The sequence below is a fragment of the Anabrus simplex genome, chromosome 8, assembly GCF_040414725.1.
Source record: "Anabrus simplex isolate iqAnaSimp1 chromosome 8, ASM4041472v1, whole genome shotgun sequence".
Classification (NCBI taxonomy): Eukaryota; Metazoa; Arthropoda; class Insecta; order Orthoptera; family Tettigoniidae; genus Anabrus; species Anabrus simplex.
This window is the reverse complement of record NC_090272.1, coordinates 34,083,991-34,098,671: the sequence shown is the minus strand read 5'-3', so window position 1 is coordinate 34,098,671 and position 14,681 is coordinate 34,083,991. Positions and strand designations below refer to the sequence as shown.

Sequence of the window (14,681 nt, the reverse complement as noted above, 5' to 3'; positions counted from 1 at the left end):
AACGGCGTTACCGAGGTTTCCTCAGTACCCAAGCTCTGAAGAGCGTCATTCTGATCGAATAGCTTGGATAGTGCAGAAGTGTATTCTGATCGGGCTGCTTGGACAGTGTAGAAGTGTTATCGTGATCACGGATATTGAAGTGTTATACCAGTAACAGTATATGATTTCAAACAAGTGCTTCAGTCGTGCAGCTGGAAGATATAACTGTTCCAGAGTAAATTTCAAATTACATTATTTTATAATATAAAATCAACATAGACGGTGATAATTAGCCGCAGTGTAGCAAGTGCAGGAGAGACGTGCCATTGTCTCACATTTTCGTATCGGTCGCGTTTCGCGAGGAACTATCGTAGCGTACCACGTGCCGCTCTCAAAACTGTGTATATACCCTTAAAGTTGAAGTTTGCATTATTAATGTGTCAGTGTGTTTGCCTCATTTTGTCACCAAGGGTTGTTCGGCACGTGTAGCATTGAGCGGTGGAGATATTCATCCCAAGCTTTCTGTGTTCCAGTGTAAATAACTTTTCAGCAAGAAGATGGCTTTGCTTATGGAAGAAGGAAGTGCATTTCCACGTGTTGAAGCTGTGATCGACATGGAGTAGATCCCTATATATAGCAGGGATGTGAGCTGGTACCATGTATCCTGGAAGTCGCCACAAATTTAAGATAAGACGCATGTGTTAATTATAGAATGTTATATGAATTATGCTAAAGTACTAGGGCAGTTTAGATAAGGTTTTTTATTTCATGTAAAGTAAGCCTGACGGCATGTGTTTGATTCATTTTGATATTGTTGTATATACGGATAAGAGAACAATGCATGTACTTTTCATTTTCATTCTGATTTATGACTAGATAGTTAGGATAATGAGGGATTTGTTAGGATTAGTTTGTTGTTCAGTTATGCATGTTTACTTAGTGTAGAATATTCCGAGTTTTCCTTATATATAAATACTAGGAGGATTAGATTGACAAATTCATCCAATATTAAAGTTATATACTTACTACATCATTTTATTTTGGTTATTCAGGGAGACAGGTATAGCTAATTGCATGACGCATGGTATTTCAGAAGCTGTCCGAAGGAGCTGCATAACAACGTTGAAAGAATAGGATCTTCGAATTTAGGTTGGAATCTGTTTTTGCCCAATGATTTGCATAGGGAACGAACCGGATCTCATAATGTAGAAGACCAATGTGATTCATAAGAGATATGAGAAATAAGATTGCATGCGGAATGATAAAGTGTTTATGCAGGCCGATTGCATGCCTGATATGTGAGAGAATAATGTGCAGTGGATATGTACCTGGCAATTGTCTTCTAAGAGTATATTGTTATCAGAACTGACGGAATAAATTCCAGACTAATGAGTCTGATGTGTGTTAAATGGTAAAAGCATGCTAGGAAGGAATGATTATACGTGACTTTCCGTATAGCCAACGAAAGACGTTATCTCATTACAAGCTGATATATTGGCCATGTTTGTATTAGACGGCGCGAATGAGATGGTATTTCCTTGTGATAATCTTGGGAGACAGAATCCATACTTTAGTACAATGTTGAGTTCAACATTTTTTTCAGCTCGCAGCCTACCCGGAAATACATGACGGATGATCGCGCTGCTGAGCGCTCAAATGCTCAAATGCAGCAGGAGGCAATGTTGCCCATTGCTTTCTACATGATATTGGTGGCTATTTATATGTTTTTTCCTTTCAGGATGATGTTGTATATTGTTTCTCGTTGTTTGAATACCTTGTCTCGTTGTTTTAATGGAGAATAGCCCGAGTGCTGAATTTTTTTTGATGGTCAATCTAGTTCTGAATCGATCCTTTGTGGTGAACCGCGATTCACGTAGAATCTGTGTAGCACGTAAGACTTTTTCTCTTTATCCGATGTAAATAGATGTGTTTAGTGTCGCTTATTTGATTTGTTGTAAATATAGCGTAGGAAATGCCACTAGTATTTTACATAGTTCATATCACGTCCCATAGCGTCTTAGTTTTTCTTTTTCATCATAACTTTTCTTTTTATTGTAATTTTCTTTAACGTTAGAATTTTTGGCGACTCTCGATTTAAATTAAATTCATAACTGTATCGTTGTGATGAGTTAGAGTGTGACTCCATGCGAAATAACTACATAGCAGTGTATGCGTACACGTATCATATATCCCATGAACTATGTACAAATAAGAAGAAGATCAGTTTGAAAGTATACAAGTATTCAATGTTGTGCTTGATACTTTATTTCAATTTTGTTTCCTTAAATAATTAACGTTGTAAATGTTCAGATATTTCCTTTATTTTGAAATTTTGTAATGCTATTTTATTATTTGATTTTATTAATTTTCAAGTGGAATGATTTGGGGATATTTATAAATAAGTTCATCTTACCCCATATGATTGTTTCTCATTCGTGTTATACCTCCATTTTCCTGTCATTTACTTATATTTAGAGTAGAACTTCGACTTTTATCCTGACCCAACCGACAACCAACCCACTCTCTACCCAACCCTGAGTTAGTCAGATGTTCATACAGGAATGGAGGCATCGTCCTAGAGGATATTTACCCTTGGGTACGGTACAATATGGCAAGCTGATTTAAGTACACATATGACGTAGCTTTAACTCACCAATCAGAAGCCTAACAATGTGATGTGATAGGTCTACCTTGAATGACTTGACAATCAGCAAACTGTTTCTGCAGATCGTGGTTGCAAAGGATGTAATCAATCTGGGTACACATGATGCCATCTCTCAGCCTCCCTTGAGGCTTGAATGAGTTTTTGACTTTATAGATGACAAAGTGTTTGTCCTCCTTCTGGAAGTAGAGGTTCACTATCGACAAAGTGTATGCTTCTGCAAGCTGCAGGATCTACTCTCCCTGGTCATTTCTTGTTCAGAAACCAAAGCCTCCATGATATTCAGGACAGTCCTTGGCAGTCTGTCCAATGTGGCCATTCAGCTCACCCTGTATGATGATGTGTTCACCAGGTGGCAGCTGTTGCAACAGATGTTTCATAGTCTTCCCAGAACTTTTGCTTGATGATCATATCGCAGAAACCTTGAGGAACCTTAGCAGACACCCCTTTCAGACCGACATCGTCACCTAATACAAGCTTCACCACCATCAAGCAGTCACTTATCTATTTGACTGCAATTTTTCGATGAGGTGCTGGGCAAGAATTATGTCCACACGATTTTGCATATTGCTTTCGTGGTTGTAAAACAATTTGTGTCCACAACTGTTGTTTCTGGTCTTGTTTCCTCTCCATTTTGTCTCCCTGAACAGCTCCGATATCCAATCTGCACCTCTCCAGAATATCAGCTATCTTTGATGTTTTGTCAGTAAGTGTGCCTACATTCCACGTGCCTTCCCTGGTTGGGTGCCCTCGCTTTCAAAGGAAGGCAACCTATCCTGCACCTCACTTTTGAATGGGGGCAACTTATCCTACATCCTTCTTCTCATGATCAGACTGTTTTGGCAGGAGTTTTACAGCCGGTTGCTGCCTAACGCTAAGCCTGATCGATCTCACTGAGCCCCCAATGCTGCTGTTGATTCTACTGTTGAGTTCATCCATCACATGCCTTAGCTGCTGATACTGGCCATCATTCCAATGGAGCTCCATGAGACAACCCAACCCTAAAGGTATGCCAAGTCCCTTATTTGGAATGAGAAAGAACAAATATATGTAAAATCAAATCATATACAGTGTAGAGAGATAGGAACATGAAAAGAGTTACACAACGACAGGTCAGTGTGGGGAAAGGGAGCATTAGAAAGACAAGGCAAGGACTAACAGGAAACACAGAAAGACAAGACAAGGATAATCTCCACATCTTCATGCACCATCATCTTTAAATTGGTTGGCCTTTCTCCTCTTCAGTCTCAGTTCTTGTACATCCATTTCTTTTCAACCTTTGTCAATCTGGGATCTTTTTCTCGGGAGATTGTACATGTATCGCTTTTATCCTCAAATGATGCCGAAAATCACACCAACAAACAATAAAAATTATGAACCTTTCCTCAATTCAGTAAAACATGGAAAATGTTCCAAAAACTGTTTCAGAAAAAGAAAACTTCTTTTTACAATGGGATAGGCAAGGACGAGAAGTGGGAAGTGGCCATGATCTTCATTAAGGTACAGCCCCAGCAATCGCCTGGTGTGAAAACAATATTTATTTGCCATAATAAAACATCAAACCTTGAATGAAAACACCATGCAATATTGTAATGATAACCAATATAGTAAATCAACCCCTCACTGATGTAGGAGCTTTAAATGGATGTTGCTGCTCAGGATGGAGGAGATTTAAAGATCCACCACTTGCAGCATCTCTCCGCAGGCTGACAACGAGGTGTTCTATCAGTCTTGGGATGTTTTAATGGAATCTAGTGACTCTGACCTATCAGAGTGATGTAGATGACATCGTTATGGCAGAACGAAAATTATGATACTGGCGTTATTGACAAGCAGCTTATTGCAGGTTTTGATCTTGACTCTTGAAACAATTTAAGGATAAGTAATTGTTTTCAGTGTTACCAAGAATATCATGTGTTTAACATTATAATATTTTTAGGCTGAAGATATCTCACAAGGACCGGGCGAGTTGGTCGTGCGGTTAGGGCAGCTGTGAGCTTGCATCCGTGAGATAGTGGGTTCGAATACCACTTTCATCCCACTCCTAGCTCTTTCCTATCCCATCGTTGCAATAAGACCTGTCTGTGTCAGTGTGACGTAAAGCAGATTGTAAAAATAAAATTTTAAAAAGTCCCAAAAGGAAGAGACGAAACATGTTCCTTTATAAAATAAAAAGGAATAATATTGTACAATATTATAGAGGTGGAGCCACTCAATTATTGTTCAAAAGATGTGTCTATGGTTGAACATCGCAGGTATACATTATGGTAACCATTGCCTCCAACTACTCGAGTGACATATTCCAGTCCTTGTCTTTCAGTTCCTTTCATTCATTTGATTTTGTGTGCTGATTCAAAAGGTGAAGCATCGATTCAACAAAAAGGAGAAGAAAGGTACTAATGATGAAGTCATAGACTCAGTTTACTAATGATGAAGTCATAGACTCAGTGGTAGGCTTTGTATCCGAGGACAGCAATTCATGAAGGACATGATGTCAAAAAGTTTTCGGCAGCTTCTCTAAGTCCTCCATTTCAATAAGAAATCTGCACGAGCTGAACGCTTGCCAGCTGACAAGTTTGCTCTTGTCTCTGAAATTTGGGACAAGATTGTGGAAAACTATTCATTGTTACCAACCATGTGAAAAACATAAGAGTCAATGTAGTTAAATTCCAGTAAAACCAGGTGCAGTTTGGCCCAATTTATGGTAAACAAGCCCAATAAAGAAGGACATACATTTTGGATAGCTGCAAACGTAGTGACAAAATACATCTGCAATGCCTTCTCATACTTTGGTAAGGTCGACGTGTGTCTGTATATGCAGCCACTGGGAGAGTATTTCATGCTCACCTTATGGAGTTATCTCTAAACATGATGGCAGACAACTTCCCAGTTCTTCAACTTGCAAAGAAACTTGATGACAAGAAAACTTCAGTGGTGAGAACAATCAACCCCATTAATCATGAAGAAGTCCAAGTTTGAATTATTGTATTTCCTCGCATATCAGACCATCTTTTTTTTTCACTTTTATAGCCACAAAAGTAGGGGGGGGGGGCTCCAAAATGCATAGCCTCCCATTTTGTGCAATGGCTTCTGGGTATAAAGAACTACAAACTGTACATGTATGTATTCTACACTATTCTTTAACAAATTTATGATTTTATTCTGAGTTTTATTGACTACCTTCGTTGTGAACACAACATTTAGGCCTTCATATACTGTAAATATAATTAGTTTTACTTACTCTTATATCGTGTCATTCATTTCATCTCATTAACTCCTCTGATGAGGTTGATTGACGTCAGGAAGCGCATCCGATTGTAAAAACTCGCTAAACAGATTCATCTTACTTCATACACAATCCCGTAGAGAAAAGGGATAAGGTTTGGACATGCAGTTTTATTTATCGTATTATACTATACTATTACAAAAGAACGAAAAAGAACTTAATGGCCAGTCATTTGTCTCTGTGAGTTAAGCAGTAGGCCTATCACACAGTAAACCTAATCACTTCCATTTGAATTATCATCATCTTCTGCCACCAACTTCCCTGCTACCAGTGTTGTTGCCATCCCAAATGATGTCAACTTCACTGCCATTGAGAGCATTCGTGATACTGTACTGGTCCTTTTGAAACTTTTAAAAATGGTTTCATTCCTGATTACAGAATTCAAACAGTGAGAATCTATTCGCAAACAGTTTGTAGAGATGCTCTCTGTATTTTCCCATTTGGTGCCACCCCTTCCGAATAAAGCTGCGCTGTGCAAAGTGTGCCATCCCACCAGCTGGTTGCTAGCAAAAGTTACAAATTGTATTTCCGAATGTAATACACAGTGACTGGACGCAGTCTTTGGATAACTGCAGCTGTTGAAAGGCAGACCTTTATTTTTAAGTGTACTTCATACACATTTGTTACATTTATCACATCAGGATTAACCTAAACGGCTGTAATTGAGATACAGAGACCACACTGTTTAGGTTAGGTCTGTTATCTCTAAGTGCCTGGGTATTGCCAGATGTTCCATGACGAAAAAAAACTGGAAAAGTTGCAGTATTTATGGATATCTAAAGGTGTGGAGGTAATGTGTTTTATTATCATAACTAGCTGATGTACCCGTGCTTCGCTATGGAATTCTACATTGAATACAGAATTCTAGGTTAGGTAGTGTACACACGTTGTGAGCAAGATTGACTTAAATTGTATAGCTCTTAACGTTACCCTAGAAACACGACGGGAGGACACCAAACATCTTTTCTCATATGAAGACTAAGGGAATTTTCACTATAATGGTAGACCCAATTTCATACCATCAGTCACAATCAGGTTGGGATGTTTTCATTATAATGCCTTTTTACATCCTCAGAAAGACTGTCTTAGTGGTTTTCGCAACTGAAATGGACATACAATGACGTCAATAGGAATGGCGCGATTAAAAGCAATGCTTTCATATTACGAAATACTTATTCGAATGAAACACCACACATTTTCTCACTTTTAACGAACAGGACTCCCCTGCCTATCTAACAGTCCAATGTTCCAGACCTGAAATGACCAAACCGCAGACAGCCGTGATCCGTGAACACTCTTCGGCTTTCTTCGGTGGGGAGAGGGTCGAATAGTGGAGACTCCCAGGGCAAAAACTATGCCCAATTACTATTCTGTTTCCTAGGAGTACCCGATGAGTTGGAAAATATCAATTCACTACACTGGCGGTGGAAAAATCTATCTGACTTCAAGGCAAATTTTTCCTCCAAGCCAGAAGAGAAACCCCATCTTCACTGCTAGTTTGGAATAAATTGAATGTAGAATATAATAAAAGTGAAGAGAAGGAAGCTTTTCTTAAGAAACGACTCTTTTCAGAGTTGAATTTTGAGTTATTTTGTGTGAATATTGTGGTGCTATAATTTGGAAAACAACTACTACTACTACTACTACTACTACTACTACTACTACTACTACTACTACTACTACTACTACTACTACTACTACTACTACTACTACTACTACTACTACTACTACTACTACTACTACTACTACTACTACTACTACTACTACTACTACTACTACTACTACTACTACTACTACTACTACTACTACTACTACTACTACTACTACTACTACTACTACTACTACTACTACTACTACTACTACTACTACTACTACTACTACTACTACTACTACTACTACTACTACTACTACTACTACTACTACTACTACTACTACTACTACTACTACTACTACTACTACTACTCTGCCTTAAGTATACACACTGCTCATTCAAAACAGCACGTCAGAGTAGGGATTGAATAGCTGAAATACTTTGATGATCCAGTGAGTTACATACCAGCTGTATCAGAAAATGTATGAAACAGAGGAATGGCATTCTAAAGAAGAAAGTTTTCTAACTCCCTGGGTATTTCCCGCCAGTATTCAGTCAGGCTGTTATACTCGCAACGCAGCAGTAATCCCATCTATCGGAGTTGAGAGGCAGCATAAGAGACAAAGAACATCACAATAAACAATGGTCAATGTAATGTTATTGTTGATCAATGTTATGCACTTTCGATATTATAGGCCTTCACATTCACGTTCCGACTCTGAAATACCACTCTTATCATAGTCTGTAGGTAAAACTGAATAAAAGATAAATGATCGGAAATTGTATTCTCTATAACTTTTTTATATAGCACATTTCGATAGGACCAATAACATTGATATTTAAAAATTACATTTTAAGCACCTTCCCCTAATCTACAATTTCATCCAGGATGAATAAAATTGTTTACAGATTAGACTGTAGTTTCTTATTCCCCGACTCTAAATACCGATTTTAATTAAATTCTGTTAACCCATCTTCTCGTGGCTAGGCGTTGATATGGACTTAGCAACAAAAATACAAATTCATGAATATCTGTGTTATCATAGCCGGTACGGTAAAAATGTATAAGACATAAATGGCCGGAAATTTAATTCTCTATAACTTTGGCTATGCAGTATTTATCGATAAGACAACTAATAATATAAATATTTGAGAATTACATTTAGGCCTTCCCCTAAACTACCATTTCACTCAGCGTAAATAAAATTACTTACAGCTTAAATTGTAGTGGCTCATTCTCCGACTTTGCATACCAATCTTTAGTGAAATAGGACCACTAATAACGTAAATATTTAAAAATTAAATTTTAGGCCTTCCCTAAACTACCAATTCACTCAGAGTGAATAAAATTATTCATAGGCTAGATTGTAGCGACGTATTCTTAGACTTTGCATACCAATTCTTATGAAGAAAGGACTACTAAAAACATAAATATTTTAAAATTAAATTTTAGGCCTTCCCCTAAACTACCATTTCCATCAGCGTGAATAAAATTATTTATGGCTTAGATTGTAGCGACTTATTACCCGACTTTGCATACCGGTTTTCATTAAATTCTCTTTGGCCGTTTTCTAGTGATGCGTGTACATACATACAGACAGACAGACAGACAGACATTACGGAAAAGTAAAAAGTTCATTTCCTGCTTACTGTGGACATGACCGATACATAAATACCATTCTTTTCAAATTCTGAGCAATGTACAGACAAAACTCTTATTTTATATATATATAGATGTTTAATTTTTAAAGTTTTTTTCTTTTCTTTCTTTCTGGAAGGGCTAGAAGTGGGAAGGAAGCGGCCGTGGCCTTAATTAATTAATTAATTTGCCTGGTGTGAAAATGGGAAACCACGGAAAACCATTTTCAGGGCTGCCGACAGTGGGGTTCGAACCTACTATCTCCCGAATACTTTAAGTTTGTTGTCTCCATGTTTTTATTGATGATGATGATGCTTGTTGTTTAAAGGGACCTAACATCTAAGGTCATTGGCCCTACATGTTTTTATTAACGCACAGTATGATTTGTTTGATATTTCTGAAAATCGTAAAAGAAGTTAATGGCATGTAAAACTAATATTATTATTACGATTTGTCAGGCATGTTAACGAGTACAACAATCATTATGATTGGATGGTTTAATCACTTTTTAAACCTACTTCTCCAAAAAAAACCTTCTATTAGCCTGAGTTACGAGATATTAAACAATCCATTTGTTAATGATCTCGCCTCCTATAGTAATAGCAATAATTGTGAATATTTCTTAAGTAAAGTAAATCCGTGTCCTCATCCTAAGGTGGTGCAGCTCTTTTTTATGCGCGCCCCAATGGAGGTGAGCTGCATGTATGATTTTACCGCATTTTCCTGCCATTCTTAAATCTGTGGCATTAACTTACCAGGAATCGAACTCGGGGCCTCCGAGAGCAGCAGCTTATTGTGTTAGCCATTACACTGATGGACATTCTTACCTAGAATACACAAACATATTGTATGACTGATGCATGCTTGCAATGCACGGGTCAGACATACGACAATGTTCACCTATTTGTGCTAGTGTTGGCTACTGAATGCATGATTCGAAGCAGTGTATCGATTCATTCAAGTGTCCGAGTGAATCGATTCACAGGAATGGCGAGCTCACGGCACACGATTCAGCTTACTCCCAGCGGACAGTGCTGAGTGGCGCATTCACTGGACGTTGACGGGGAGCCGAGCTTCCGCTCCAGCGAGACAGTGAATCATGGCACATCGAAAGAATCATGAACGAGCGCGGCTCAGTGAGACACATGATACACACGGCTCCTATCAGCTCACTGGACACGCGGAGAGCCGAACTTCCGCTGCAGTGAGACAGTGAATCATGGCACATCGAAAGAATCGTGAACGAGCGCGGCTCAGTGAGACACATGATACACACGGCTCCTTATCGGCTCACTGGACACGCGGAGAGCCGAGCTTCCGCTGCAGCGAGACAGTGAATCATGGCACACGGAAAGAATCGTGAACGAGCTGGCTCAGTGAAACACAAGATACGCACGGCTCCTTATCGGCTCACTGCAGCGAGACATACAGTGAGCCATGCTACACTGAAAGAATCGTATGCTATAATGGACTCTTGAGCTCAGCTCATTTGAAAATAATACCCATTTGCATTCACTGTCCTCTTCTTACAGGGAGGTTTAAATAATAGATGGATTTATTTGCAGTGTTAAAAAGGTAGTCACAACATAATTCTGAAGTAGCTAGTAAGTAGGTAGGCTATTAGGTTATACTATTTATTAGTTTAATGAATCTTAGTATTATAACTTAGTTGACATTTGACAATTAAACTCGACTCTAGCCTGCCCTAAGACGAGTCATGCTCATGAGCACTCAAAAGTACCTGTTTTATATTGGGAAGAACGGCTCAGTATTTTCTCAGTTCATATGTCACATCGTTGCACAAGACTTCAATCATATGTGGACAGACGCAATAACAGTATGTTGAATCAGAAAACCAGCGGGCTACTGTACATCTCGGGTAGCCTATACAAAATATGACGATAGAAAAATACATATTTTCAAAAATGACTGAGCAAGTTGTCGTGCGGTTAATATTGCGTGGCTATGCGCTTGCATTCGGGGGATGGTGGGTTCGAATCCCACCATCGGCAGCCGTTAAGATGGTTTTCTGTAGTTTCCCATTTTCACACCAGGAAATGCTGGGACTGTACCTTAATTCAGGCCATGGCTGCTACCTTCCTAATCCTAACCTTTCCCACCCTGCGTCGCCGGAAACCTTCGAGTAACTAGCGTTTTTTCTAAGAAAGGAGTTCATAGTATGAAGACCAGATGGCAGCTGCGAGCACTGAATGCTGTTGCTGCTGTCTTATCAGCACATACTACACAGATGCAGTAGGAGCGGTGACCGAGCCGTGAATCGGATCACTGTATCGATTCAGTAACGTGAACGGAATCAAATGAATCGATTCAGTAAAATGAATCGAATGTCCCATCAATAATTTGTGCGACGTCATCAGAGTTGCAGTACGCTACATTTCTTAACTATGAAACCTAGACATATCATACGACTTTGATGCGTTTTCAATGTGCGGGCTGGACGGACGAAGCAATTCACTAATGTGTGTGATTTCATCGGAGCTGCTGCATGACTTGTACCCGCTTCAAAGAGGAATCGTTCTCCTCTGACAAATTACGTTGGAGGGATCTTATATGAGAGCTTTACTTTCTTTTAATTTTCTTTGTCTTAAAAAGCCAGGGGAGTCTAATACATGAGGAAATATGGTGCACTTCAAATCATCCTGTGAGAGACTGAAAACACACACAGCATCTTGAGTGTGTACCAGGGAAGAAAAACGAGAACAACCTTCTTCTTAGAACATGGCATGCTCTAGCAGCAGTGAGCACAGATAGAAAGAAAAGAAAGAAAGAAAGAAAGAAAGAAAGAAAGAAAGAAGGAAAGAAAGAAGAAGAAGAAGCCAGTAATTGTAACTTCCTACAATGGCATGAAACAGGGGATATATGCTGACCAAATGACTCGTAAATAAACTATTAAGACTGCATGCAGGTGGTGGCCGAAGCATGTCTTTTACATATCCTAGACGTAGCTGCTATCAATGCCTGGGTCATTCACAAGCAAGTAACAGGTGGGAAGATTAAGCAGTAGTAGTTTGTTTTTCCGGAGACAAGTGAACTGACAAGATGCGGCTGCAGGACTGCGTCCATCTGAAAGGCGGAAGAGAGCCAAATTGATCTCTGTAAAGGAAACAATTCTAGCAATGTCTGCAACAAGTGCCTCAAAGCCACCTGCAGAAAATGTTCACGAAAAGTAGTCACGTGTGCAAAATGTGTTTAGGTTGTTTTTTAAGTATTTCACAAAATTTACAAGTACTTACTAATAAAATGTGTTCAGTTAGTTAATTACAGAAACAGAAGAATGGTACAGATGTTTGTGACTATTTACAGTATATGCCAACCGGCGAAATGAAAGTTCCCAGCAATTGAGTCAGGTTTCTCTCTGTATATAAATTTTAGGAAACACAGAAGAATAAAATAAATCTCTTATTTGGATCTCATTTGTATGCCTTTAAAGCATTTCTTATGAGGGGTCAAAATGACCCTTTCCCGTCATTGTAAGAATGAACGTCATGTTCCCAATGTTTTAGTGTTGAGCATGGGGATCAAGTCATATATAGAGATATGAACAAGAGAAAGAATACGTAACAGCATAAACAAGACAAGGATAATCTCCACACCTTCACATACTGCTGTCTTCAAATACAGTAGATAGGCTCTCTCCTCATCAATCCTTTCCTTCCTAGCCCCTGATGAGCTCCTTTCCGCTTCCTACCGCCATACTCACTGAGGAGGCATCTTGATAGATGTTCCTCTCCGAAAACAGCAAAAAGTAGTAAAAACCAATAACATTATTATTTGATAGATCTTCAGTCTTGATGTGGGAAGAGGAGTTAAAGAAGAAAATGGGATAAACACAAGAAAATGGAAGAGAGACAAGATAAAGATAAATACAAGTGGTAAAGTCTAGGAGCACAGGACAAACAAAGGAGGAGAAAAGGATCCCAGCTCGCCAAGCGTTGAGAATACAAGTACCTATTTAAAGATGACAGTAATGAAGATGTAGAGATCATCCTTGTCTTGTCTTTCTGTGTTTTCATGTTTGTCCTTGCCTCCTCCTCCTAGTTTTCCCTTTCCCCATACTGAACTGTCATTATATATTCCTTTTCAAGTGTCTACTTCTTTACACTGTATATGACTTGATCTGACACATATTTGTTCTTTTCCATTCCAAACACGGGACTCAACATACCTTGAGGTGGTGCTGCGTTGTGAAGAACTTGGTGCAACCATCGTGACGACACACATAATTCTTGGGCCGGTCTTTAACAGACAGTTCACCATTGTCGCTGTCGGGTGACTTGTCAGCTCGAGATGAAGGTTCATCTGATGACACGGTCTGTCCCGATTCTTCCTGGGACTCGCTCAGTGCAGCGGAGATGCCCTCAAGACCCAAAGAATCTAGCATTTGACTTGATAATGCAATATATGCTGTTGTGCCATCCTCTAGTTCAACAGCCTGGTAACTCTCTGCAAATAAATATATAAAAAATTAAACATGGAAATATAACAGATCTGTCAAAAACAAAATATACATGCCTTGAAAGGAAAGTAGACCGACCCGCTCACCCTCTACCGGGCGAGTTGGCTGTGCGGTTAGGGGGGCGCGGCTGTGAGCTTGCATCCGTGTGATAGTAGGCTCATGCCCCACTGTCAGCAGCCCCGAAGATGGTTTTCCGTGGTTTCCCATTTTCACACCAGGCAAATGCTGGGGCTGTTCCTCAAGTAAGGCCACGGCCAATTCCTTCCCCTTCTAGGTCTTTCCTATCCATCGTTGCCATAAGACCTATCTATGTCAGTGCAACGTAAAAAAAATATGTAAAAAAAAAAAAAAAGAAAGAAAAAGACTGACCCCATACGTCATTCAATCATGTCATGGGCCTATGAAAGGCTTTGACCACTCAGTAGAAATGCTAACCAGCTACAGCAATCAAAATGGACATACGACAAGAGCTCGGTGCCCACCGATTCAGTTATTCCACCTGCGAGACTTCTGACAAGTTTTAGATACCATATTTAACAGGGAGTTAGGTAGTGGTGAAACGGAAAAGCCGGGGAGTTATAAAACCTCCCACCTCCACCAGGAAAGCCAACACAATTAACAGATATAGATCGTTCATGCATTTGACATCTCCGTTGTAGAGTCAAACGGGTGAACTTAGTTAGAAACTCTCTGGAGACTTTCAACTGGCATCTGTACTATTTGTCCCGAGATATTTGTATTGGCTCCCATGCATAAGCTGTGCCATATATACCAAAGATCACTAAACTGAACGCTCACACCAATTACATTGGTGAAAAACATGTTGCCTGTAGACTTGAGAACAATGGAAGAACATCATATGGAGTGGTGAGTCACACTATACAATATTGGGCCATATGATGGACAAGTGTGGACCTGGCGAATGCCAGGTGAGCATTACTCAGTGGAGTGCAATGTTCTCACTGTGAAATTTGGAGAAAAGCACATTCTCTTTAGTTATCCCCTGTAGAAACGAGGTTTTACTGTTTAAACAAGTCTCTGAAATCA

The 14,681-nt window shown here is 39.4% G+C and overlaps 1 protein-coding gene across 6 annotated transcripts in view; it reads right to left on the bottom strand.

The window, feature by feature from the left end:
- The window catches only part of LOC136879074 (zinc finger protein 143), a 166,788-nt gene that overhangs the window by 81,256 nt on the left and 70,851 nt on the right, over positions 1-14,681 (bottom strand). For all 6 annotated transcript variants that reach the window (XM_067152825.2, XM_067152824.2, XM_067152827.2 and 3 more), the window contains one exon: positions 13,344-13,621. In XM_067152825.2, the coding sequence (XP_067008926.1) occupies positions 13,344-13,621 (278 nt within the window). The remainder of the gene's footprint in view (positions 1-13,343; positions 13,622-14,681) is intronic.